Source organism: Strigops habroptila, chromosome 5 (assembly GCF_004027225.2).
Source record: "Strigops habroptila isolate Jane chromosome 5, bStrHab1.2.pri, whole genome shotgun sequence".
Classification (NCBI taxonomy): Eukaryota; Metazoa; Chordata; class Aves; order Psittaciformes; family Psittacidae; genus Strigops; species Strigops habroptila.
Genome location: NC_044281.2, coordinates 38,278,244 through 38,305,761, shown reverse-complemented (window position 1 = coordinate 38,305,761; position 27,518 = coordinate 38,278,244). Strand labels below are relative to the sequence as shown.

Genomic DNA, 27,518 nt, shown 5'->3' with positions numbered 1-27,518 from the left:
TGACAGGTGATGTGACTAACTTCTTTACCCTGGAAATTCATGTTTTCATGACCAATGCTGATACGATTGCTGCTTGGTTTGGTTTTTATGAAGGGGTGATGGATACTCTTCCATCTGCACATATCTCGTTAGAAAGTTCTAGATCTTTCTGGATCTCAACCCTGTCTTGAGGGATATTCTGACTTCAGAAAGCATTTATAATAAGCATTTATATATAAGCTTTTCACAATCTGGTTTTAGGGTAATAACTTCAGTCTGTAAGTGCCTTTCTGTTCTGAGTCCCAGTGCTGGAGTAGTTGGTATCTGAGAAATCATTTACAAGTATTAAAAGCTACTTTGTTGTTACCAGCTTACTCTTTTTTATTTTTGCAGTTCTGACTTGTTTTTATGTGGGCTTGCAGACTGATGTAGATTTTCAGTGATTTGTTAGCATAGACAACAAAGCTTGTGGTAACGAGTTGCGTTTCTTGGTATCTGCTGCAGTTATTCAGGTGAAAGAAAAGTCACTTGAATTGTTTTGACTGACCTGAAAAACGAAGTTTGGCAGTGTCAGACTGGCTCAGCTTCGTAAGGAAGGGCCCAAAACTCAAGACTTTTTGGAGGTTAATTTACTATTGAACTTACATGAGACATTTTTATTTTAAGTCACCTGTATGTCAGTCTTTGTCATGGTTAGCTGTGTGGTCTCACAAAGTCGTCTCTTACCTGCTGATCTGCTTACAGTCAGCTTCACTGCTGGCCTGCCCACTGTGGAAACAATGATGGGGAATGTAACATTTTCCCTTTTTTCTTATGAATTCCTCCTCCTCTGCATCCTGTAATGGATTTTGTATACTTACATAGTTTTGCCAGTTCCATATCTAGTCCTATATCTATATTCTCTATATTTCCTCCTTTAGTCCCCTGCTTGCTTTCTCTTCGTTCACATGGTCCTTACATATGAAAAGCCAAACCAGCACTTGTGAAGTTCTCTCTTTAATGGGGCAATTAATGGCACGGACAAAAATTGCTTGGATTCCTTGTTAATGATTTCCTGACCTAGTTGCAGTGCTTACCCAAGGTGTTTCTCCCTGTGGCATCTCTGATGTGCAAATGTCTTAAGGAATGGTTTGAGTCACCTGAGATGTGCCTGTGAGGCTGTGGTATGACGTATTAAAAGATAAACTTTGAAATCATATGGTGTGCCATGGGGAAGGAGGGAAGGATAGGCTGATCATTAAATACAGAAAGCCTGAAGTGTGCCTCGGGGCTCATCCCAGAGGATGAGTAATTCAGTGGGAAGGTGAGGTGGGGATGCAGCACTGGGAAGACCCAGGTTCTGTAACATGTACTGCACAGCTTGAGAGCTCCTGCCCCAGGGAGCACAAGCACTGTAGCTGGGTTGTGAGCAGTGGGAGGGAGGCAGTCCAAGCCCTGAGGGTGGTGAAGGGCAAACAATGGCTGCTGGGAGAGGGAATAGGTAAAGCACAGAATTAGAGCAGGGAGAGGAATATTAATGAGCTGAGAACACAATTAAAAAGCAGCCACTTTTTAGTCAAAACCAAAGAAAGACCTGGAACAGCTTGGCTTTTATATCTGTGTTTTGGTATGTTGCCTAGGAGCCTCTTCTCTGCTCTCCTGTGTTTAATGTGTTAGAAGTTTTAGGGAATAGAAATAAAGCTGATGACCATGAGTTTGTGATGGCCATGAAGGTGTCACAGAATTTTCTGACATCTTTAGTTAAAAATGGGATCATTTGACCACGATGAATAGTTTCATGTCAGGCAACTCTGTAGATAAGGAGTCACAGCCCAGCATACACATATGTAAGCTGGGAATTTCTAGGCAAGCAGTTGAAATTATTTGGGCAGGTCATCATGTTTTTGATGGCATTCAAAGCTTCTGACAGCCTCATTTTATCTTGGCATGTGAATGGAAAGGGTCATGTGAAGCGTTTAGGTTGACTGTACTGTCTCAGGGTTTGGGGGAAAGATGGCATTCAGGTTTAGAGTGGGATGTTAATATGTGGAAAAAAAAATCTGGAAAATAGAAATAAGTTATGAGGCCATGGCATGTGTAGCTTAACAGAAAGACAGAAGGGAGATATAACTGTCTCAGTAAACATGAGGAGTCACTATAAGGAAGACTGAGGCAAGTAATTTTCATCAATCAGTATAACAGCAGAGCAGGTAATGAAAGGCTTAAATGTACACCAGGGAAAGTTTAATTTAAATACAAGGCAGATTGAATTTCAGTCCCTTTTTTCATTAAGAAGGGACAGTGCTGGTGGGTGGGTGGTTCACCGTCATGGGTGAGGTACCAAAAGCTGTGCTTCTTGTCTCTATTGGAAGATGCTGTAAATGCTATTCCCAACTAATTCCAGCTCAGCACAGGTTGCAAAAGTAAGTGGGGAAATGGCCTGTACCAGACAAATCAAGCCCTTCTAATGCCTTACTCTGAAATATGGAAGAAGAGTCAGATACCAGCTGTGGGGTGGTTAGGGGGGCTCAGGGTCATAAGAGCACATCAAGCATCTTCACGCCAGCTGTCACTTGCTTGGTGAGACATCCTGGGGGTGCTAACAGTGTGCTTCAGGTAGTGGTGGGCACACTGGACCTTGGGCTCTGCTTCAGTCAACTCCATGCTCAGCCTGCATGAGGACAGGGAAGACTGGCTGTGTCGTCGTCTGCAACATACCTGTTGGATTGAAATCAAGTAAAAGCACTCAGGCAGCCAATTCTCAAATTGTGTCTTAGCTGTAACTTGGTTCCACTCCATCAGCAGTGACAAGTGAGCAGTTGCAGTGCTACAGATGGCACTAAGATTGTCATCTCAACACACTGAGATTAAGGGCAGTGGCACTAAGCAGGTACCCAGCATCAAGCTGAGAATCATCTACCACCATCCTGTGGTCAGCAGACCAAAATAGTCAGTGGTCCAGAAGTGTGTCAGTGAAGCTGGCATGGGTGTAATGACACATGTGCATTGAGGTGCTGCAGCTGCTTGTGAGCCTTGCTGGGACGTCACTCAAAGGCACAGGAGTAGCTTTGCCGTCTTCTCGTTTGGGATGGGTGCTTCATGGACTGATTAAAGCAACCATCACAGCGCCTGGTGAGAAAACACCCACCATGGTACATGCTGCTGTTTTGCTTGTATTTGAACTGGGTGACTTAAATGTGGTTGATGCAGCGGCTCTGCAGGGGAAGCCGTTTGAGGATTTTATTGGAATTTCTATTTATTGCATCATTAGTAGCAGTGAAGGGTCTGGCTCTGTAAGAACGGGCTCCTTTGGTTTATGAAGTGTGTGTAAATCCAGTTCCAAGCTCCCGCAGTGCAGCATGCTGAGCCCTGTGCTCATGCTGAGCCCTGTGCTCATGCAGGGCCTTTTCTAGGACCCCTGCAAATAAAATCCCCAGAGTGATCTTTTGGTTAATTATGTTGCCATGAGAGCGTGTGTGGAGGTTTGTATCACTGAGTCCATAAAGTAGAAGGTATAAGCTAGTTAGCATAGATGCTTTTTTTCATGTATGGTTCCGTTAACCAAGACCTAGGTAATCCCACAAGTTGATGGGCAAGAGGCTGGAGACATCTTTGTGAACATGCTAGGACCACAGCTGTACAGCTGCATTAGCTGCAGGGTGTACCTGGGCATGTAAGTTCCATACAGAGGAAGGCTTTGGACCAGTGCTAGCTCATGCTTGGCAAGCTCAGCACATGTGCAGGATTTCATGCTGGTGCTGGGTTTCTTGTTGTTAACAAGGTGGAAAGGCAGGAACTGTCTCGGAAGCTTCCGTGGCTTTGTTTTATTATTGTGGAGCCATTGCTGAGGTGTTTGCAATGTCCTGCTTAGCTGACAAAAATCAAAGCCGACTTTTAGGGCTGCGTGTTTCCCATCTTCCTGTAGACCCTTAAGTACAGTGACTACAGCAGTGTGGGCAATGTGTAAATCACAGAAAAAAAAAATGTTTATCACCCAGTGGGCTTGCTCTGCTTCCTCCTGTGAGAATGTCAGCCAGCTTCTTAAGCACAACCCGGAATAAATACAAATCAAATCCTGTACAATAACAGCATGCTAAAGTCACTGTTTGGGAATTTCTGATGAGCAATTCTTGTAGCAGGTATCTGACTTCAACATCTTTGTCGGCGACATGGACAGTGGGATTGAGTGCGCCCTCAGCAAGTTTGCCGATGACACCAAGCTGTGTGGTTCGGTTGATACGCTGGAGGGAAGGGATGCCATCCAGAGGGACCTTGACACGCTTGAGAGGTGGGCCGATGCCAACCTTATGAAGTTTAACCAAGCCAAGTGTAAGGTCCTACACCTGGGTCGGGGCAACCCCAGGCACTGCTACAGGCTGGGCAGAGAAGAGATTCAGAGCAGCCCTGCAGAAAAGGACTTGGGGGTGTTGGTTGACGAGAAGCTTAACATGAGCCGGCAGTGTGCGCTTGCAGCCCAGAAAGCCAACCGTATCCTGGGCTGCATCAAAAGAAGCGTGACCAGCAGGTCGAAGGAGGTGATCCTGCCCCTCTACTCTGCTCTCGTGAGACCTCACTTGGAGTACTGTGTACAGTTCTGGTGTCCTCAACACAAAAAGGACATGGAGCTGTTGGAGCGAGTCCAGAGGAGGGCCACGAGGATGATAAGAGGGCTGGAGCACCTCCCATATGAAGACAGGCTGAGAGAGTTGGGGCTGTTCAGCCTGGAGAAGAGAAGGCTGCGTGGTGACCTCATAGCAGCCTTCCAGTATCTGAAGGGGGTCTACAAGGATGCTGGGGAGGGACTCTTCCTTAGGGACTGTAGTGGTAGGACAAGGGGTAATGGGTTCAAACTTAAACAGGGGAAGTTTAGACTAGATATAAGGAAGAAGTTCTTTACAGTGAGGGTGGTGAAGCACTGGAATGGGTTGCCCAGGGAGGTTGTGGATGCTCCATCCCTGGCAGTGTTCAAGGCCAGGTTGGACAGAGCCTTGAACCACGTGGTTTAGGGCAGGGTGTCCCTGCCCATGGCAGGGGGGTTGGAACTAGATGATCTTAAGGTCCTTTCCAACCCTTATGATTCTATGATTCTATGACTTTTCTGCCTCATCCTTCTGCTATGTGAACAAATGCTTTAGTCCTCTTGCTTTTTTTCCCCTTTTCAAGCTCTGAAGACAGCTGTTCTGCACCTCCAGACGTTGCTGGCTTTGCTTCAGCTCCTGGCTTTGCTTCTGTTGGTGCATCAAGGGCATGGGAGCAGGACACAGGCACTCTCTTTCCCCTGCTACGCTGAATCAAACTCCTGCAAACTTATTTTTCTTGGGGAGTTAAGCACCAAGGTCAAACAGAAACAGTGTAAACTCTAACAGGCAGTAAGAGAGCTGTATTTCTTAATAAAATTGTGTATATCTGTTGCATGGAGGTTTCTATTTGTGCTTTTCAGAGTAATGATTTCTCTCGGGTTCTTCTCTACGGGGTACCGCTACGTTTCCAGACTCTGCTGTCCTGTGGGTTTCCCTGCTTGTTGGGGGGGGGGGAAGGTCAGGAACTTGTACTGCTTCTGAACTTTGCTCTTTTTCTCATTCAGTGAGTGTGTAGGATGAAAAAACTGCTCTGTTCCTTGCACCAAGGTACCAGGAGCATTGCCAAGGGCAGAAATGGCAGTAATGGAGCCAGGTCTGGCAAGCAGTAGTGGGAGGTGGTTGCCTATCGCTTCCACCTCTCCATCTCGGCAGTCAGGCTTACCTTTAATTTCAGACACGTCCTTTTCCCTTAGTATTACTGATTCCTTTTCTTTAGATTTCCTTCCTTTCATTCCCTCACTGCATGAAATTTCAAAACACTGATCTTTTCACAGCTGGCAAGAAGTTATTTTGATTTGTGAGGATGAAGTTCAGGTGCAGCCATCTTTACATAACCTTTTTTTAATTGCTCATTAAAGCTTAACAAGTTGCTGGTGATTGAAATTAATGTTTTTCCCTTTATAGGCAGCAGTGGCATGCCAAGGTCAATGGAACCTCAAAGGTGTCTGTCAAACACCTGGTCTGCTGGGATTGCACTGCCACTGACAGATGTACATTTTAAACCTGGCTGCTACTTGCTCACCTAAGCTGCTCTCCGAGAGCAGAATGAAAGTAAAAACAGGAAAAGTACTTGGAAGACTGGATTTTTCTGGTGTGAATATAGTTGCTTTTTTCTTTTTAAGAGGAGCAAGCTGCTGCTGGTAGCGTTGGGAGCATTTTTCCTGACCTGATCCAGCTGTACAACCCGTACTTGAGGCCAGGGGATCAGATAGCAGAGGAAATTAATCGGAAATCACATAATTCTGATGCTTTGCCTAGTTTTACAAGCCTGAGATGTGGTTTCCAAACCTGAGGACTTCGTGGTGCTGTCTGCCTGTCACCAGTGGAGCAGGGACTGCCATCAGCAGTAGGCAGCATGCCAGCTCAGTGCAGCCTGTGTTGCAGCATGCCAGGGCAGGAGCTGCTGCAGGCAAGGGAGCCTCTCAACCTGCTCCAGGTGTTGGAGGTGGGTCATGGTGGTCATGGTTTGCTGCTCTGTATGGGTTGTCCAGCTCTGGAGTGACTTTCTTGGGCAGCCTGAGTTCGCACTGCCCAGCATTGCAGAGTGGTACCAAGAACAGGCTGTGCATGATGGCTCAGGCTGGGTTTGGCATTTCCTCCTCCGCATCCTTCCTCTTGGCATTTCGCCTGCTGTTGGTAGCTCTAATAATCTTTAGAGCTGTTTCTCTGAGTGTTTTTTACCAAATAATGTAATTGGGCTTTGTTGATCCCATCCAGTGGCTCTTCGCAGGCTGCCAGTGCAGTACATTAGGCTGTATCTGGAGCAGGCTGGGCTACCCCCTTGCAAAACCCAGTGTTTTAGATCCATATGCACTGGAACCTTTCAGCATAATTAACTAAAAAAACTAACATTTTCAGACCTTTTGAGACTTCCAAATAAAAAGCCTTTAGAAACTTTTGCCTTTCTTTTTTGGCAGTAATCTGATGCCTGTGCGAACACTACATATATTAAATTTATTAACTTCTTTCGGATGGAGGAGGTTGCTGGGCTTTAAGAAGATGTACAGTGTTCCCACCCACCCCCCTTTTCTTTTTTCTTCCTCTGTCATAGTTGTGCATGCAATTTGACAAGAAATCCTGGCAGCCTGCTTCTCCAGAATAGTAAACAGAGCCAGTGCTGCAGTAGATGGCAGATAAATAATGTATTACAGCCTGTCAAATAAAGCTTTGAGCCAATATCACTTTAAAGGGTCATATATTGTGAATCTGAAGATTACCCTATAAATAATTATTTCCCAGATCCTTTTGATTCCTTATTATGCGTACCATGGCTCTCAGAACAGGTCACCTCTTTCAACTGCCCCTAAACCTGACAGAATTAGTATTAGCAATATTTCTGCTATTGATGTTTGTTTAACCAGCATAAATAAGCTCAAAAATAACCCCTCAACATTTTTCTCTCCACCCAAAAGTCCTTGTATATTTTATTTTCTTTTTTGCTATCTCAGTTGGAAATGTGGCACACATATGTTTATTTTTTAGATGCTTGCTTTGAGATTTTAGGGAATACATAGTTTCATTGGTTTTCAGAAGCCTTCTTAGAAATTTAAGAGCCTGTTAAAATACAGCTAGATATTTTGGTAATATGAGTGCTTAAAGAGGATAGAATTTATACTGCTGGGATGCCTGGTTGCAGCTACTTTGACATTCAATAATAACTACATGAAATTTGCAGAAGATGGATTTAGGAGTATTTCTGAAAAATAAAAACCTAGTAAGTTGAAGATACTGATTCTTGCACAGCAGGAGTACTATGCTTCATGGTACTCATGTTTTATATCCCTTTTAAAACTGATGTGGCTACGTTTAAAACAAAACAAACCCCAAACAACAACAAAAAAACCCCACCAAAATAAACTCCCTGCCAAAAAAAAAACGCCAAACAACCCACAGAACCAGGATGCGGACCTATTGGAGTGAGTCCAGAGGAGGGCCACAAAGATGATCGGAGAGCTGGAGCACCTCTCCTGTGAAGACAGGCTGAGAGAGCTGGGCCTGTTCAGCTTGGAGAAGAGAAGGCTCCAGGGAGACCTTAAACAGCTTCCAGTGCCTAAAGGGTCCGATAAGAAATCTGGGGAGGGACTTCTTACAAGGGCAGGTAGTGACAGGACAAGGGAGAATGGCTTTAAGCTGAGAGAGGCTAGATTTAGATTAGATATTAGGAAGAAATTATTCACTATGGGGGTGGTGAGACATTGGAACAGGTTTCCCAGAGAAGCTGTGGCTGCCCCATCCCTGGCAGTGCTCAAGGTCAGGTTGGATGTGGCTTTGAGCAGCCTGGTCTAGTGGAAGGTATCCTTGCCCATGGCAGGGGGGATTGGAACTCAGTGATCTTTAAGGTACCTTCCAACCCAAATCATTCCATGATTCTATTCATATTCTTTCCTGGTATTTATAGACTAGCAAAGCTATGCTGTAACTTTCAGATTAGCCTGTGCGCTGATAGGTATGGGCATAATAGCAGAAAAAGCAACACAGAGTATCGCTTCATCTGTGTGGCTCAGCAGTTGGTATTCCCATTGAAGGATAGGTCTGGGGAATATAGATTTAAGTCCCAGAGTACAAACTGAGCTGATTTTCCCATCCTGTCATCCTGGGGCTGCTGGAAGGGTTGCACTGTAGAGGTAATTGCCAAACAACATGGGAGGTGCCACTGCTTTTTTTTGGCGTTGCTCTGGGAAAAGTCCGAGCTGTGTTCTCATTGTGCTGCATCATGTTACAGCTGGGTGTTTGTCTCTTGCATTGATGGGCTTCAAGCCTCTTGCTAGTTTTGGTTGATCTTCAGTGCTGCTTGAACATATGCTGAGTGCAGTCACTGGAAGGGCATGACGGTTATTTTAACAACCTTCTTCAGCAAACAAAGCAAGCAAAACAAAATAAGCCACCATTCAGTGTACAGACCAAAAATGCGATGCCAGGTTAGGAAGGAGAAGAAATCCCACTTCTCAAGCATGATGTTTTTACACCTGTTTGTGGTTGTACAGTGATGCTAAGCCCTCTGTGAGGGTTTTGGTGCTCTGGTATCCCTCCCCAAGCAATTGCAGAGGTGGTGTTTTTCTCTTGGGCATTGTTCTGTCTGGTGACAGCTATGACAACACACTGCTCCCTGTTTTTTAAGCAATTTTTTACACTTGCAATCTCTGATTAGACAGTGCTTCAGCATTAGGGTTTTAAGTAGAAATTTCCCGTATTAATGCTCTTGGTTACAACAAATTTAATGAGCAGGGAGGAGAGTCAGCTGGAATGAGAGGTCACCACTCATCCCTTTGCACCGAGCCTGAGCTGAAAGGGGCAATTCAGACCTTACCCCGCAAGATATGGTAAGCCAGGGCTGTAGGTCTGTGCTCATAGAGACACAATGCTGTTTGTACCCTAAACTTTTGGTTTAAATGACATTTCCTGGTTTCCCCATTGTTTCTCAGATTGAAAAAGTCTGAGGTGAATGGTCTGAGTCTGCCGAGGCATTTGCAATGCCTCATGTCCACAGTTAAGGAGGATGCAGCGGAAGTCCTCCTGCCGGTGCCAGATGGCTCCTTAGCCTTTGGAGCTGCTTAATTTCCTAGCAATAAGGCTTGCAGCTAGTGACAGAAGGAGAAATGAAAGGAAATGAATATCCGTGTTTGAGAAGTTCCAGCAGTTGTTTATTTTTAATAAAAATGTTGCTTGCGTTGGTACCTCTGAATTGGTTCAGGCTGGATGCTTCTCAGAAGCTGGCATTTGATTTCTCGCAGGAGAAGGTGGATTGAGTTAGTGGGTGGGAAAAAAGTGAAGTCCGGAAGCAGAGAGATTATGGGTCTGTCATTTTATGGTTGATCCTTGTATTGCCTTTGTATAAAGTTATGCAATTAAGGGGATGTGGAAGCAGAGAAAATTGTTTGTCTGTCTTCTGCTCTTCCCATGTGATGAAGCCTTTCCTTTATGCATTGAAGATAGGAGTAATTTATTCAGACAGAAAGCTAAGATAGAAGGAGCCTTACCCACATTTAGCTTATAGAGGAACATGAAGATATTCGTCCTGTCTGATGGTTTGGGCTTGTTTGTTGTTTTTCTTTTTTTTTTTTTTTTTTGGTGGGGGGAAGTATTTAATACATGTTTATAGGTAGTCTTTTAAATGATTGTAGAAGGTATCCTAATGTGATATATTGACTGGCTGCTGGGAGTGGGCTAGCAAAGCTGGGTCAAGTTGGCAGTGGGAGAGTGCTGTGCCCGTTTCTCCTGGCTTCTTACTCTCCCGTGAATGCCTTTGATTTCCTTGCAAGTCATGTTGTCTTTTAATTAATTTCAAATATACTGCTTATTATATTTTAAGCTAATTTCTTATGCATCTCGGGCATCCTGGCTTGCAGTAAGAACACTGGAGAGCATTGTATTTCATTATTTACTTGCTGGCGTGAGGATGCAGAATCCACTGCTGGCACCAAGTGGCTGTGGGTGGGAGTTGCTCCAGAGGTGTTGGACTCGCCGGCCATCTGTGTTCAGTGTGAAGATGTTGGGGCTGCAGTTCAGAGGGGCGTAGGACACCCCTGTTCCCTCTCCAGTTTCCCTGATGGTGGGTGTCACATGTGGGAGATGTTCCATCCCACAGTGGCTGGTGCACTGTGATGCCGCTGAGCGATTGCCTTGGCTGTACTTTTCCTTTCTTTAAGATGTATGAAAAAGGCTGTCAGAGGACTTGTTTGTAATACATCTGTGTGCTCTGCCTTGCATCCCATCCTTGTGGGGTTTGGTGTCTGTGCCATCCTGTCCCCGTCCGTCTCATGTCCCTTCCCCCCCGAAGTTTCTTCATGAATAAACACCATTGCTAACATATCAGAAAAATATAGGCAGAATCCTTTCAACAGAATTTTTCTTTTTCTGCGTTATCTTTAAATGACATCCCCTGCTCATCCCTTCTGTAATTAATTTAAATGTATCTGGCACGAGCTTGGAGGCAAGTTTCGAACTTTCTTTACGCATTACCCTGATTCTGTTGTTTTTTCTCAGTTCAGTGGTGCTTATATTTGAATTTGGAAACTGGTTGTTGACCAGTTCTGACATGCCAGCCCCTTTCTAGGCTGCCCTTTGCAATGAACGCCACTGTGTGCCTGTGTATAGGAGAGCATAATGCTTGGCTGACAGAAACTGACTTAGGGCATCTGTGAGTGTTTTGGTTTAATGCTAGAGATGTTCATTTTAAAGTGAGATAAATCCAGAATAAGTAGCATTAATTCCATGGTTTTCAGGCTCTTCTGTTTCTTATGAATAATATTTGTATGGTGTTTTGACTCATCACTACACCTGATGACTACCTGCAGAAATTAAAAGTTGGAACCAGTTTTGGAGCCCACGAGGAGGGGGAATGAGATGGTTTATGCACAGGGTCTTGGGATGATTTTGTACTGTAAAGAGATTTATATAAATAAGTTAAGTTCCTTCATCTTAGATATATGTTATTTTTATTTTGTCCTTTAACACAATCTCCCAAATGTGCAATAAACTAAAAGACTAAAGCTCTTTCATCTCATTCAGTGGGTCTACTGCACGTGAGGCTTTTGCTGCTGCTGTGATCAAAACTCAGGCTGTGGTAGTAGGATGGGTATTCTACTTCATTTTCAGTAAAGGTTTTAAGACACCAAAAGTACTGCAAGCATCAGCATGTAAATTGTGCTCTACGTTTCAGTACTGCTGCTCAGAGCTGGTGTGATCCTCGTACTTGAATATTGGAGTTATTTGTAACAGATGCTGTGGAAAGGTTTGCCTCCAGAAGGGCTTTCCCTGCCTGCCTTAGCTCATGTCTTTGACAGCAGATGCAATAGCACTTGTTGACTTTTATTTTCCCTGTAGTAAAGAAAAATCCCCAGCCTGGTCTAGACCAGGTTGCCCAAACCCAGAGTTTGATTGTTCTGCTGCACCTCCGTCCATCTTTTCCTTTTGTGTGAAAGCATGCCAGTAGTACCTGCTGGGAAACTTTTGGGCCAGTACGCTTTGTTTTTCTAATGTAAAAGAATTAGTGGGTGCCAAGTGGCATCAGGCAACCTCTTGGGGGAAAAATACATCATGTGGTTATTTAGACATCAGTCCAGCTGTAGCTTCACACCAAGGAAATCCCTAAAACCCTGAGGACCAAAAGCTGAAAAGGTGACCAACAGGAGGAATAAGCATGTTTCCTCATTGCTTATTCTCTAGCTATAAACATTTAGTAATAGGTGCCACTAAAAAAGATAACATAGTTTGTCAGTTTTCAATAGTGACGTTTGACATGCAGAAGTTAGTTTGCATTTAATCCTGCTTAAAACAGGGTTGTCTGGCTGCATGACTGCAAACATTGGTTGGAAATTACAGCATTATACTTCATGTACTAACTTTCCCCAGGTAATCCTTAAACTGTAGGTGTGTTTTCATCATCTTTTATTTGGGAAAGCCTGAGTGAGGGGAACCAAAGAGCTTGCTGAGACCCTCTGCAGCAGCATTAGGGCAATCGCTTTGAACATCTCCGAGTCATAGCTGACAATGGGAAAGAAAGAGGAGAGCTGGGCTGAAACAATGTGTTTCATCATTGTGCTCCTGTTAAGACTTCTTTAGCATGAGAATAATCCTCCTGTATTACCTTAAAGTTGCCACCAAACATCAGGAGAAAAATGAAGATGAAAAGTTTGAGAAAGGCTAATGTTCTGTGGTGTGAGTAACCCCCAAAGTCTCCATCAGATGACAGTGAAAAGTGCCATGTGGGCCACTCAAGCGAAAGCAGAAGGTGCTAAGAAGCAGAATTTGTCCAGTTGGGAGCTGCCTCCTGCCAGCATAGTCCATCCAAATCCCTCCAGTCCTGGCGCTTCTGTGTATTTCAAATGCAGTAAGAATCACTTAGTATCCTACTGGGAAAAGCAGCGGAAATCTGGCTGATATTCTGATAATTAAAAAATATTTACCCCCAGCTTGGCATTAGCATGGAAATTGTAATACCTTGTTTGTAAGCAGCCTAGTTGCTATATAGCATAGCTGAAGAGCACTGTATATTAAAAGCACATATAGCTGCTGCGTCTGGAGCTCTGCCTACACAAGAATTGAAAACAAGGCTGGTGGAGCTGCTGGCTTTCATCTCCCCACCTTGATCTCGGTCGGGTGCCTTGCTGGCTTTTGTGTTAGCTGTGTAATTAAGCATAGAAGGGCGATTGAGGCAGAAATGGTTAACTCATCAAGCAATATATAATGTCAAGTCAGTGGTACTATGTTGTTCCATAGGAATTTAAAAATTAATTTGGTTGTTAACAGTCATCTTCTGGATTGTGATCAGCTGTAGTGTGGGTTGTATGTTTTCTGATAAACTTGAAGGAAATCAAAAAAGGGATCCTGAATGCTGAGATCTGTGAAATTGAAGTTGGTTGAAGTCTGACATTGGTGTTTCTAAAGCCACAAAGAGGTCGGGGGAAAAAAAAGAAAATATTATGTCTGCGTTATTCAGCTAGCAGAGACCTGGTGCTCCAACCCGGCACCTTCCCAAGTCGAGGAATTGCTCTTCGCTCCTCTCCTGTTGCAAAAGCCAGGAGAATGTAAACTAATGCTGGAGACATGGATTAACGGAGTAAACCTTTCTCTGCTGAAAGGCTCGTGGGAAGTTCTGCATGGGCTTCACAGCAGCATTCATAAGGGTTTGGGACTGTTGAGGATGAGGAAAACTTTCTGGGACTTAGGTAGATGTGTTCTGGAGATGTCCATGAACCTTCCCTTGCTGGAACTGGTTCAGGGCTTGGAGTGAAGAAGAGCTAAAATGAGACTTAGTTTTTGCAAGACTTTCCTTTCCTGGTTTATGAACACTGTCCCCCTTTATAACAATCTTGGAACCGCTGCTACATGCACTTCTTTCAAAGCATATGCTTGCACATTAGCTCGCACAGATCTTTGGCTGCTGCAGTGACCTTTACTGATTGATTAAATTCTGTTGATGCGTACTCAGACCTCCAAGCTGGAAGTGCATGTGAAGAATAGCTTAGTATTTTATTTCTTCTTGTTTTCCACGTCTTTGGAGACCTGTGGACACTAGCTTGGTTTCAAGTTACAGGTAATCATCCTGCCTTTTCAAGTCCAGCTCTACAAATGCTGTCCCTCTGCGAGATAAAACAAGAAGGGACAGATACAAAGACTTCTTCCAGAAGTTTTCCAGGGAATAGCACATAGAGAAAATGTTGACTTCTTGATGGAGACAGTCCTGGGGAAAGCAAATACTCAAATGCCTTAAGATTTCGTCTTCCTGAGTACTTCCTGCAATGTTTGGGATGGGTTTTTTTGTTGTTACAGTGCCTTTTTACGCCCTTACCCTGGATGGAGCTTTCTGCTGCATGGCTTTGTTTTCACATCCTTTTCTTTTTTATCTCCCCTTCCAGTTTGAGCGGCACGACCCTGTGGAAGGGCGGATCACAGAGCGGCAGTTCGGCAGCATGCTGCTGGCCTACAGTGGGGTGCAGTCCAAGAAGCTCACTGTCATGCTGAAGCAGCTCAAGAAGCACTTCCAAGATGGAGAGGTCAGTGGCATTCATGGCAAATTCACCATGTTGTGGTGGGGGCAGCCATCCTGCACCATGATGGGAAATGAGTAAGCAATCTCCATCTTCTTAAGAAAAACACGTGTTAAGCAGTACAGGGACACACGCTGACTTTGCAGATGATAAATACTTTGCCAGCAGCAGACAGATGGGAGAGCACTGGTCAGTGTCCAGATCACAGTGTAGGCTTGTCCCTATTAAAATGGATGCTGTAATTTTCAAAATTTGAATTCACTGAATGGCATCCTGGGTCTGGAGCCAAAATAAACATCGAAGACACATTCCTAGTTACTGGCTCGACATTGGATTAATTAGCTGCTGCAAATGGGCAGTTTATTATTTCGTTATTAACTTATGTGAAAAATTATTTGAATTATGATTTAGAAAGGAGTAAGTTGCAGATCCTACACGTTAACTTACTTAATTTAGTGAGAGACCTTGGAATAAGACATCTGTACTGAAAGGATGAGCATTATCAGGTAAAGCAAATATGGGCTGCCAAATTACTTCAGTATTAGAATTTCAAGTTTGCTTCTATAAAGGTGGATTATTCTTTTATTAATAAGATTATAAACAAGCAATTCATCAAAAGGAGAATGGATGGAAAGTCTTTGGCTGCATATTGGGTTGGTCAGGCTGTTCTGGAGCTGCTTCCTCCTGACATCGGAACTGGCATTTATTTCTTAATTGTTTTAGATGCAAAGTGTGTTTATAAAACACAAGTGTTGTCGGGGTCTAGTCCTTTTTTGTCCCTTCTTGGTGCCTGAACTGCATTCCTGTGATGTGCAGGAATCCTCAGTTCATGTGAAGCCACTCCAGTGACATTTTCCTCCCCATTTTCTCTCTCTTTCACTGATGCTGGGGGAGAATTTTGGTGTACTGAAGTAGCAGGGCACATAGACTAACAGGTCTCTATTAATTGCAAGCAATGCCAAAAAGTTAAAAACTGGAGGACACCATGAGTGAGCCAAAAGGCCACGCTTAGAGTTGCATTCCTGCCAGATTTGCTGCAGTACCTGCAGCTTCTTGTGGCCTCGAGGTGCCAGAAAGAGCATGGTTTTTGACGATTCCCTTGTGTTTTGTAGGAAAAATAGGCTTGATAATTAGTAGGCTGTTATCAATAGATGGTGTCAATGTGTCATCAGAGCTGAGGTGCACTGCACGTTGATATTTGGAAATCTCACTTCTCAAAGTCTTTGTCACGGGCTTGAATAAGACCACTGGTGTTTCAAAGGTTGTGTCTGTTTATTTGATCTTTGAGCGAGACACTGCAGATTCAGCTTTTCCAATACCTCTGCTTCCTCTGGGTGTTAATAGAAGTTATTTGATTTCTCATGGAAAAAGTACTTAACAGTGACGTGTACTTAACAGAAAAATATCAGCTCTGTTGTTAACATTCGCAAACTGTCGATTCTTTTTCTGTGATTTGTTTTTTTCTAATATATATATGTGTGTATATAGATTATTGAACAATAGGTGAGTATATGAGAAATTAGGCAGTGGAGTTATTTTGGAAGGTTTCTTACAGCAGATGTTTTTTCCTTTCATGTGTAAGCCAAGACCCTGACATCTGTGGCAGAGGAAGAACATTTTGTTTTTACCTTATTCCTCATCCCCAAATCAGCCAGACTGTGTTTCTATTTGCAGATAACCAGATTTAGAGCAAGTCTTTTTTCTTTATTTATTCCAAGGACTTTCAAGGGGAGAATTTGGGAAATAGGACAAAAAATGACATTTGCAGTATTGGTGGAGAACACGTGATTCCTTAGACCAGGGGGAGTGAGACACCCAAAATCCTAAAACGAGACAGCATCTCTGTTAACAAGTACAAGATATTTAATGGTTTAAAGGATGCAAGAAGTGCCAGCCACTTTGCACTGGAAGCAGATAAGCCTTTTTTGCAGCCAGGGCAGCTCAAAGTCAATGCTTATGCAGAGCAAGAGAAATCAGGCGCTGAAATCCTCCACTTCAGCAGGTTTCAGCTCACAGCAAATCCAGCCTGGTGCCTAACTTTGCATTGTCTTTTATCCAAGAGAACCTGTTCTTGAAAGTTTGGGGTTTTTTTTCCCCAGGGTATTTTAGAAGACCATATCCCTTGCAGATTTGCGTGCAGCACTTTGTATCTAATACACTTACGTACTTTTATTGGATCACCCTGGTGCAGCTGTCAGTGGTTTTAAGTAGCTTTAACTTTACCCATCTCTTTAGAAACTGGACTGCCATGACAAGAATCATGTTAACCACTTTTCAAGCTTTCTGGATAACTTATTCAGGGGTGCACTTGCAAAGTTTTTAGGTTTTTTTGTAAATGAATGGAGTATTAAGCCAGTTTCCAACTTGAAACTGCAGAAGCTCAATGATGGCATTTTTTCTTCCTCTGTGTTGGTAACCCAGACATCTGCAAAGCAGATCGGTCTGTTTCGGTTGGAGTCTGCTTTACTCCCATCATATAAAAAAGGAGCAGATCCCAGGCTATCCACTGCTCTCCCTTCAGCTCCCTGACCTCAAAGAGACATTAAAGCCACCCAGCCACTTTATTTATCCTGCAATACTTTCCAGTCATTGAACACCTGCTAGGTCACAGGTTTACGATGCAAACATGTTTTGCTGGAAGAATTTTTCCCCAAATCCCTTCTTTTCACGCTTCACTTCCCTACTTTTATAGCAATGTAGTATAATTATCTGCACAGTTTGTTAACCTGCTGTAACTCCCCTCTACACCAAAAGCAGTAGGGGCTTTGATTTGCTATTGCTTTCCAAAGAAAGTGGAAATGGACTAAAATAATTTTGATAGTGTAAAGCTGGAAGGGGAATGGTAGTAATTATACCAAATCTACCCAGCAAGCTTTACACTGGAAATACAGTTTACCTTGTGAGTGCTTTCTAATGAAGTCTGCCAAACATCATCTTCATTGTCTGATGCAATTACCTTTTCTGCACAAGGCAACTCTGGCAGCCTCCAAAATGTTGAAGCTCTGGGCTTAATCTAACCTTTAGCCATTTTCCGACATCGTTATTCTACACACCTGCTTCTGGGAATGGCATATTTTTTTGTATGTATTGATAAGCTGCTTTTATTTTTCTTGAGGAAAAATCCCATCTTACCCTGGATACATGAACTCCTCTGCATATTCAGCAGAGCTGCCACACTTTGTTTAAAATTGCTTATGATCCTCACCTTCAAGTTAGATTTACACAGCTGCTCTTCTCCTAGGAAAAAAGACTTGAGTTGTCGGTAATATTTACAGACAAGGCATTTGGCTTATGTCTCCCTAACTGCTAGAAAACCAACCTGACTCTTTAGAAACTAGTGATTCAGGTTGTCTTCCACACATGCTTTGGGAGCTGTGTAGTGTATTTTTCTGTTGAGGTGGCAGAGGGTGGGAGCAAGATGTAATTCTCCCTGGCTGAAACCTGGGTTCCCAGGTGAAAAGCCCTAATTTTTGCAGAGGTATTTGAGCTAAGATGCATGTTGCAAGCAGAGAAGTGTTTCTGGAGTCTGTCTGCTTATGTATCCCTGTATTACTTAAATGATGAAAGGATTCAGGCTTTTGAATCAACAGCTAGATCTGCAAATGCCTTGAAAGGAGTGGTCATCCAGATCCCATAATTGCTACCCTAGTATCCTCCAGATATGCAATTTCTTGTGATTCCAAATTAACACAAGCTTCTATTATATAATGGAAACATCTATTGGTCTTTCAATGGAGACATGAATAACTTAGGAAGAGCTGAGCAGTGCTGACAAACATATTGATGTGGAACAGATAAACTCCCATACTCAGACTTCTAAGGTGATCATTCATCTATTGACTTGTCAGTGCAAGCCTGAGGCTGTCCCAGTCTGTGATTTTATTTTTCTTTTGGTAGCTGGAAAGGAGTTAAAGCTGCTGCTAACCTCAACTACAACATTCATCAATAAAATATTAAATTTCATCATACCGATGGCATTTTTGCTACAGAGATTCAGTATCTCTGTCCACAGGAAATCCCAGGTTTGTAGGATACCCCCATACGTCATTGGTTTTGATTTTTCAGCTGGTGAGAGGACCGTGAGTTTATGTATGTAAGTATGTAAAAACCTTCCCTGTCAGATCTGTTGTTTGTGTGTGCATTTTGCTATCTCATCCTTTTTGGTCTGGATCCATGAATCCACGGCTGACAAAGCCTGCTGTTGCATTTGTTGGTGTGCGTGCTGTGCAATGTACATCAGTGCTGCATTGCCACATGCTCTGTTACAGCAAAGATAGGAACAAGCTGCAAATTTTCTGTAATTATTCTGCTTACAATTCCAGAGGCACCATGTCTGTATGAGAAGATCATAAAAACCAGGCTTTTTCTTTCCAAAAAAGATAGGTGGCTTCTTCCCTGCTTAGAAGCTGTTGGGAAGAATTTGAGCAGGATTACAACAGATCATATAAATTTATATGTGTCAGTACGCACTGAATGTGTGCCCTTCCATCCAGACCATGTTATGCAGTTGGGATTTTTAGTATCTTGCTGTATTAGTCTGTCGTGCTAGACAGGATAGGAAGAGCCTGAACCTGAACTCCTCTTGACAAGCTGATTTATCTCTTCCAGAGAGGAAGGCTGAGTGGTTATAACTGTGGTGATGATTTACCTCTCCCTTGGCTCTGGGCTGTGGCTGTGGTGGGGGAGTTTGAAGACTGCAGCTCTTGTCCCAGCACCGATGCAGTCATGCAGGTGCTAAACAGGTTGATAAAATCAGGTGTTGTGTAGTGCAGCCGGGTGGGAGTCCCAGAGCTGTGCTCATCAGCAGTTGCTTTCCCGGTGCACTCCTTGCCAGTTGGATTGGTGTGGAGACGAGTGTGTTGCTTATCCCCTGCCTGCCTGTCCAATGTGCTGGGGTGCAGCGATGCCACCACTGGGGGATCTCAGGCTGCCCTTCTGTGACTATCTGTGTGCATGGCTGTAGGCACTCACCAAGCACATGCTTATCTGCCCCCGGGTGAGCTGAGCCTCAGGTGACTGTGCTGGTAAGTAGAGCAGACAGCGATCCAGCCCTGCAGTTACCCTGCAACCAGCAGCAAAGCAAACTGTGGCACAGCCATACATACAGTGGTTTGCAGTGTCACCTTCTGTGATGCTGGGTAAGACATGGATCTTACCCATGTCCCCAGGACAGGGATCCCCCCAGGGATCCCTGAATCTCTTGGGAGAGACCTTGCAGTGTGTCAACTACTTCATTATTGTCCTTGCAAGTGTGCAGGCTTAAAATAAATAAATGAACCTGGTTGCAGTGGTCTCCTGCATCCCAACCACAGGCTCATGGTCTGCTCTTCTGGGCAAGAGCTGGCTGTGGAGCAAGGGCCAGAGAAATTGCCAAAAAACCCAGGGCTTTTCAGTCTCTGCCACTGTTGACTGTGCATGGAGAAGTCCCTTCCCGTTGCACGATTGGTGTGGCCAAGAGGGGAGCAGAGGTGGTTAACAAAAGTACAGGTCACAAACCATATCCTCAGGTGCCAAGGCAGGAGTGTTTTGAGTGTGCAGATGAATTCCCCTCTGGCTACAGTTTTGGGCAGATGAATCATTTTGTCATTTGTAATGCAGGTAATGTCACGTTCTCCTTTTCCCATCACCGTAAGACCATCTTTTCTCTGTTGCAGGGGCTGACATTTGAGGAGGTGGAGAGCTTCTTCACTTTTCTGAAGAACATAAATGACGTGGACACAGCTTTGAGCTTCTACCACATGGCTGGAGCTTCACTTGATAAAGGTATTAAAACTTGTGAGATGGACAGGCACTGAAAGCTTGAGGGAGTGCAACTCATGCAGTGTTTTTGGAGTTGGGAAGATGTCAAATGATCCTGACTGACATGTTAAAAATGTACTGAAATCACAGTTCCTCCCTGTAATGAGAGGATTAACTTGCTACATCTATGGATAAAGAGGGGTTTTAGGCTTTATACTTCCCCAGTTTTAGATATAGAGGTGGAAAAAAAGGCTGAAATGTGTAGCCTGAATAGTGGTGATACTTCAGCAGGACCGTTCAGGCCTGATAGGTGCAGAGGCAAGATGACCTAGTGAGTGTATCACAGGCTCTGGTACCAGATGCCAGGCACACCAGTGTTTCTTCTTCATCCCCATTTCTGAAGTGACCTATTTTTCTCCTTTTACAAAGTACTTGAAATATTATTGTTAACAAAGACAAGCGGTATTATAAGAAATATTCTTGCAAATCCTATCTTCTGTAGAGCTCTCTGATGGATGCGTCAGAGGCACTAACCAGCTGTGGAGCTGGTGGCAGGAACAAGGTTCAACCCTTGTTCTGTTTCAGCTTTGCTTAAAAATAAGAGGCTTTGCCTAGATGTAAGAGCTGTATGGCCAGATGCTGCGTTTCTGATCTGAAATCCAAGTAACGGCAACCACTTTTGGAGGTCTCAGGCATGCTGGAGGGAAGGAGGAGGAGCACTGAAACCCCACTGGGGTCCCAAACTAAGCATTGAAGTCTACTCAGAGCAGGCTCAGGTAACCCACAGTCCAGATGCTGCATGTGGCCAGAGGAGCTGGCTGAATAAACCTCAGAGCTGGTGTTTCCTGGGCACCTTGGTAATACTGTGGTTGATTGATCAGACCAATACATATCCTTCTCCGTCTTATCATGTGTTTTCTTTTCTGAGCTAACCTATGTCAGGTTTGTTCTCGGATCAAACACACTGATTAAAAAACCAAAAACAAACAAACATTTAAACAAAAAATATCCCAGCTCTCTGCTGCCAGGATCTGTCACAAGTGTGTGCTTTTCTTTTCTAGATCTTCTTTTAAGAGTTGCTTTTTTAAAGCACTCAGACTGGGAGTATAAAAAAAAAGATGGCAAACTCATTAGAATTTTTTTAGGCTGAGTGGAAACCCTTGTCTACTAGAAAGTTAAAGCTGATTTATTTGGGCAGCTGCAAAATTGAAAGTAAGCTATTCTTCCAACTGCTGCTGTTGTGGGAATATTAAGACATTAATAGGTTTTGGGGCAGTGGAATTACAAGGGGAGTCAAACATGAATAGCCCTTCTTACTTTTGACTTTTTCGGGGGAAATCATCTGTACTCTGTTTTAGATCACCATTATCTTAAGACAAAGTTAAAAGAACCCATTAGGATTTTCTTTCGTTTAAAAGTAAAATACGAAGTACGGATGTGCTGCTGCTGTGGAGAGCCCTTTCTGCAGTGTCCCACAAGGAGGTAACAGCCCAGCAAATCCAATTTACTTAGTGTCAACACTAAATTAGCAGTTGCCCAATTGTGGAATATGTTTGTGGGGAGTATTTAGATCCGCATGCAGTTGGTAAATCAGTGTGATTTGCTGTTTAATTATGTGCAATTAATGAGCTTCTGCTGGAGCCACGGCCATTGAGCTGGGAGGATTTGGCTGGAGTAAGTAAACCTTGGGGAGGGTTGGTGGTGTACAGGGCATGGCTTCAAGCCACTTATGGGCTCGGCTCTCCCCAAACCCCTGTCCCTGCCTGCAGGGTCCCAGCTTTCAGGAGAGATTTTTTCTGGCTCATGCAGGAGAAGAGGGTTATCCTATAAATCCCCTCTTGTGTGTGTCTGGTAGCTGACACAAATCACCCCTCGCATCCTTCTGTCCTGCTCAACCCAGAGATGCTCTGGGCAGGAGACATAAAGAGAGGGTTTTGCTGTGGTCCTAATGAAGGTGCAAAGCAAGCTGCAGTAATACACCTGGGTGATCCCCTTGCAGCAGGGATCTCGTACCTAAATTGTGCATTACCTGTTTTCATATGTGTGCACTCTGAGTCTGGATATTGCACCCACAAATCAAATAAGCAATAATTGGAGTGTACTTTTATAAAAATCAAGCTTTGATAAGGTTGCTTATTAAAAACCAACAAATGTAAAAATTACTCATCATATGGGGAGGAGGAAGAGGATAGTTTGTGTATTAAATAAATTGCTGCTAACCTAATGCACCAAACATTATTACACTTTTAGAAGGGCCATTTAAAACTTAAAAGTTAAAAAATGGATAGCACCAAACATTGCAACATAGAGTTGCAACACTACAGGCTTGGGGAAGAGTGGCTGTAAAGCTGCTCGGCAAAAGGGACCTGGGGATGCTGATTGATGGCCATTGGACATGAGCCAGCTTGTGCCCAGGCAGCCAAGAAGGCCAACAGCATCCTGGCCTGTATCAGCAACAGTGTGGCAGCAGGGCCAGGGCAGTGATCATCCCCCTGTACTTGGCATTGGTGAGACTGCACCTCGAATCCTGTGTTCAGTTCTGGGCCCCTCACTACAAGAGAGACATTGAGGTGCTGGAGCGGGTCCAGAGAAGGGCAACAAAGCTGGTGAAGGGTCTGGAGCACAAGTCTTATGAGGAACAGCTGGGGGAACTGGGACTGTTTAGTCTGGAGAACAGAAGGCTCAGGGGGGACCTTATCGCTCTCTACAACTACCTGAAAGGAGGTTGCAGTGAGGGGAGGGTCAGTCTCTTCTCCCAAGTAACAAGTGATAGAACAAGAGTAATGGCCTCAAGCTGCACCAGGGGAGGTTTAGATTGGATATTAGGGAAGATTTCACAGAGAGGGTGGTCAGGCATTGGAACAGGCTGCCCAGGGAAGTGGTAGAATCACCGTCCTTGGAAGTGTTCAAAACCATGTAGATAGGCCCCCAGTGACATGGTTTAATGGTGGACTTGGCAGTCTTGGGGTAATGGTTGGATTTGATGATCTTAAAGGTCTTTTCCAACCTAGCTGATTCTATGATTCTGTGAAACAGCCATAGCTTGACAACCTGTTTTCTGCGTTGAATTAAAGTAGGTGCTGCTTCTAAAAAGGGTCATAAAGCTGTATTTTAATGACCCATGGAATAACACACAGATTGTTAGTCAATCTTTCATTTTATCAGAAACATAATAGCTGTGATTCTCTTAAATCAGAAGCATTACTTGGAAAACTTTCCCAGCATGGACTTACAGCTGGCAGCAGGACAGGAGCCGAATTTGTCGCTTATTCCCCTTTCGAAGCGAGGGTGTGAATTGCACTTTTTTTTGGCACCATCTGCAGCCAGACTTTCCAAGCAGCCATTCTGCTGGCACCAGCAGAGAGCCATAATATAACTCCTTTGTGTTTTAGGGTAGGGCACAGATGTGTTTTGCTAGAGGTGGGCCAAAGCGAGGGGAGATGGCTGAGCCCACTGCTCGCTCCAGTGGCAAGGCTGGCTTGGTGTTGGGCTGGAGCCCAGGACAGGTTAATGGAAGATCATTTTACTTGAAGTACAGAGCTTGAAACAGCTGCAGACTTGACAGGAAATTTGCAGGGAGGTACAGGTGAGTTTTGAATGCAGCAGGTATTTGTCATTGAATTGCTGCTTACTTTAATCTGCCTTCAAAGCTGGATGAAAGAAGTCAGTCCCCCATGGAGGCGCAGCTCAGATTGCTCCTCTGGAGTAATGGCATGTAGTCAATGCTGGTAGTTGCATGGGGAGGACTTCTGTAGGGTAGGCAAGTTTGGCAGGGATCTCTTGAGACCGTGTAGTTGAACAGGATCATCTACAGCAGCTTGCCCAGGGCCCCCTACAGTCAGGTTTTGGATCTTTCCAAGGATGAAGATACCACAGCCTCTCAGGGTGAGTAAGAAAGCCTGGATGAGTATTTGAGATAATTTGTGAGAAGAAGAGTTGAACAATGAAACCTGGTGTCCTGCAGAGGCAAGACAATGTCATGGGTTGTCACCTTTGCTGCCATCAGACCAGTGCACTGATGTGTGTGTGTGTGCATGCTGATGGAGAGGGACCGTGGAAGTACTCAGCACCACATCCTCGAGCAAGAGTGCTCCAGAGCTCACCTGCCCCTTTGGTTTTAGTACATGCACAATTGCAGTGCAGTGTTTGCTGAGCACTGATGCAGTGAGTTGTTGTGTTGCTGTCACAGCAGAGGATGTCTGTCCACAAGGATTTAAGAAATCGGCTCGGTAACCCCGAGGACAGGCTTTCCATAAATCACCAGCCCCTGGAAATTGCTGAGTACCCTTCAGTTTAGAAACCACTTTCTGTGTTGGAATCTCCTTTCTTATTTATGACTCTGGATATTACATAAGCAGTGGATTGGATCTGCCTTTGGTCTGGTAGCTCTGCTTTTTTCCCGGAAGCATGATCTCCATGACTTTCTGTCATGCTCCCTTTTGATGTCAAAGAAGTTTCTACTCAGCTGCAGGGCTGCAGCCTTGCATTTTGAGAAGAAAAAGAAAAATGTTTTGTGCCACAGGATTTCATTGGGTTTGTACATCTCTCTTATGAAAGGACATTTCAGTACATACCCATGCAAATGATTTGAAAAGGTTAAATAAGAGTTTTACTAGCTATATTGTCAATGATGGCATCCAGCTTTTCCAGCTGGGATGCTTAAAATGAAACGTGCCTATCAATGTGAGACCCTTAATAGCCTGATTTCTGGGAACCCAAAATACACATGTCCTGCCTCTGCAGCCTGGGACCACCCAAGGAAGGGAGCCCTGCTCGCATCACCCTGAGTGCCATTCTGGAAATGGCAGCAACCCAGCTGCTCATTATTTTGGCCATATGTGTGATTACTCTCAAGACAGAAGAAAAAATATGAAGTTTGCCATCTGGCTAGGCTCTCACTCACAGAAAAACCCTGTTTATAAGCACTTGGTGAGGCATTACTTGCTCTGTGGTTCTGGGAATTGGAGTGGAAAAAAAAAGATAAGACATTAAAAATGCATAAAATAACTCAGATTGCTTATTAAAGGAACCAGTGGGAGACACTAACACTTGACGTTTCAGTGGTGGACTGTTAAGGCCCTTTTTGGAGGGCTGCTGCCATCTAATGCACCCACTCGCCTGTGCTGTGGTTCATTCAATCATGTTACATCTTGGCAGCGAATTTGTGTGCATACAGAAGAGAGACAAAAAGAGAGGGATGCACGGATGTGGTGGCTTGTTCCTATGCTTAAAACATTAATTCCCCCATTTCCTTTACTATCCAGCTGTGCCACATGTGTGGCAGCGTACATTCTGCAGCCTGGCTGGTGGAGGTGGGCTGGGAGAGACATGCAGTCTCACCTCAGCTCGGTTGGCAAGGTTTGGGCATAAGGCTGGGGAACGAAATTAATTCAGGTTATCTTTAATGATTCCATTGCCTCTGCCTTCCTCAAAGCAAGTTCTGGCTGCCAGCAGGACACACACAGAAGCAGCAGCTGTATCCTGACTTATGGTGACAGAACTGAAATATAGAGTAATAACTGCAGATCAGAGCTACATCTCTCATGTAGGAAAGGACTTTAACACTCAAAAAGAACAATTACAGGGAAACAGCAGGTGCCTACTTGAGATTATTTATATTTTAATCCACCTTTTGTTTAATTTCAGTTTTCTCCTGCACTATTTAGTAAAAAGGAGGGATTTTATAGGGTGAAAGGACCTGATGGTGGCTCTAGGTTCCTCCTGGAAAACCCCCAAACTCACTCAGGAGAGCAAAAATGGGGTGCAAGAAACCAATAATCTCAACATTCATTAAAAGAAAAAAGCGAACAAACAAAAAAACCCAAACAACAAAATCACCCCACACTATTAGAAACATTTTATGCAGGTTCTAATTAATCCCATTATGGTATAGATCAAGTGTGTATTTTTTCCTTTCTGACACATAATTCTTCAAAATTTCTGAAGGGCCAATAGCTCTGCAAAGGGATCAGAGTACATGAACCCAGAAGGATGTTGTCGATGAAAGCAGATGCTTTCTTTGGTTTCAATCTGATTTTGTGTCATGCCGCTTCACTCTTTTGCCTTGCTGAATGAAGGGGAGCTCTGCAGCTAAGCATTCATCCTAGTTCCTGTGGGCTTGCTGCTGCGGTGCAAAGTCTCTATGGATAGGGTTTCCTCGGGTCGGAATTCATACGGAAACAATTTAACTTAAAATACATTCACATTCATGCAAAGCCCTTTTGTGTTACCACGTGTCTGGAAGGGAGCAGAGTGTTTCAACCATGACGAAGTGACAGCTGAGCTGCTCTTACCTCCCCTCCTTCCTTCAATTAGCAGCCAGCAGAGACAAACTAGAGGGCAGCCAGAGAGGCACAAATGTGTGTAGGGAAACAGCTAAAACAGCCCAGTGAGTTTGAGGGTTTTTTCTTTCTTTATGCAGCAAAACCTACTGCATAACCCTGCCAGACTGATAGCTCCGTGCACTGCACTTTTCTAGAGGCGTGAATGAAACTACTGCTCGCCTCTTTGCTGATGAGCTCAGCTGCCAGTCTGGGGTGGGGGAAGTGAAATAACTCGTTACAACTCTTTATTTTATTGCAAGGTTAACCGTGTCTGCTTGCTGCAGAGCCTGTCACGGGGATGGGTTCATTCTGCAATTATTGGCCCTGGGTTACTTAACAGGAAGACTGGTTGTTATTACTCCCAACCTGTTGGAATAGTTGGTTCATAGACTATCATCTTTGCAGTCCTATTGGAAGGAGCTGCCTTGTTGATCAAGCCCATCAGGAGAGGTTTTCCACCTGGTGTTTGCCATAGTGGTAACGCTTATTCCAATTTTTGTAACCAAACTGGGGGGCGGGGGAAATGTCTCATCTCTGTTTTTAATGTTTATGTTGAACACCGGTATCAGCACATTGGTGCTTACCAGCAGCATCTCAACACCCCATGCAGTGTTGCATTAAAAAGGCAAAGGCATTGAGGAGCCTGTTTTTGAGGCATGTGTTGAATGGGCTGGGGACGAAGCTTATTTCAAGCCTCTTTGAACGCGAATGCTTTTGTAAAGGCAGTTTTCTGTGGAGGAACAAGAGTTTTCTGCTCCTCTGCCTGTGTTCGCTGTGGCTGGCAGATCACAACATCTCGCTAACCTTGTGCCCTCCTTCCATTGCAGTGACAATGCAGCAAGTGGCCAAGACAGTGGCCAAGGTGGAGCTTTCCGACCATGTGTGCGACGTGGTGTTTGCGCTCTTTGACTGCGACGGTGAGTGGCCCC

General features: G+C 44.2%; 1 protein-coding gene across 9 annotated transcripts in view; it reads left to right on the top strand.

Annotated features, from left to right (window-relative positions):
* Nucleotides 1-27,518, top strand: part of MICU1 (mitochondrial calcium uptake 1) — a 106,524-nt gene that overhangs the window by 76,290 nt on the left and 2,716 nt on the right. For all 9 annotated transcript variants that reach the window (XM_030487684.2, XM_030487688.2, XM_030487680.1 and 6 more), the window contains 3 exons: nt 14,396-14,533; nt 20,182-20,290; nt 27,417-27,506. In XM_030487684.2, the coding sequence (XP_030343544.1) occupies nt 14,396-14,533; nt 20,182-20,290; nt 27,417-27,506 (337 nt within the window). The remainder of the gene's footprint in view (nt 1-14,395; nt 14,534-20,181; nt 20,291-27,416; nt 27,507-27,518) is intronic.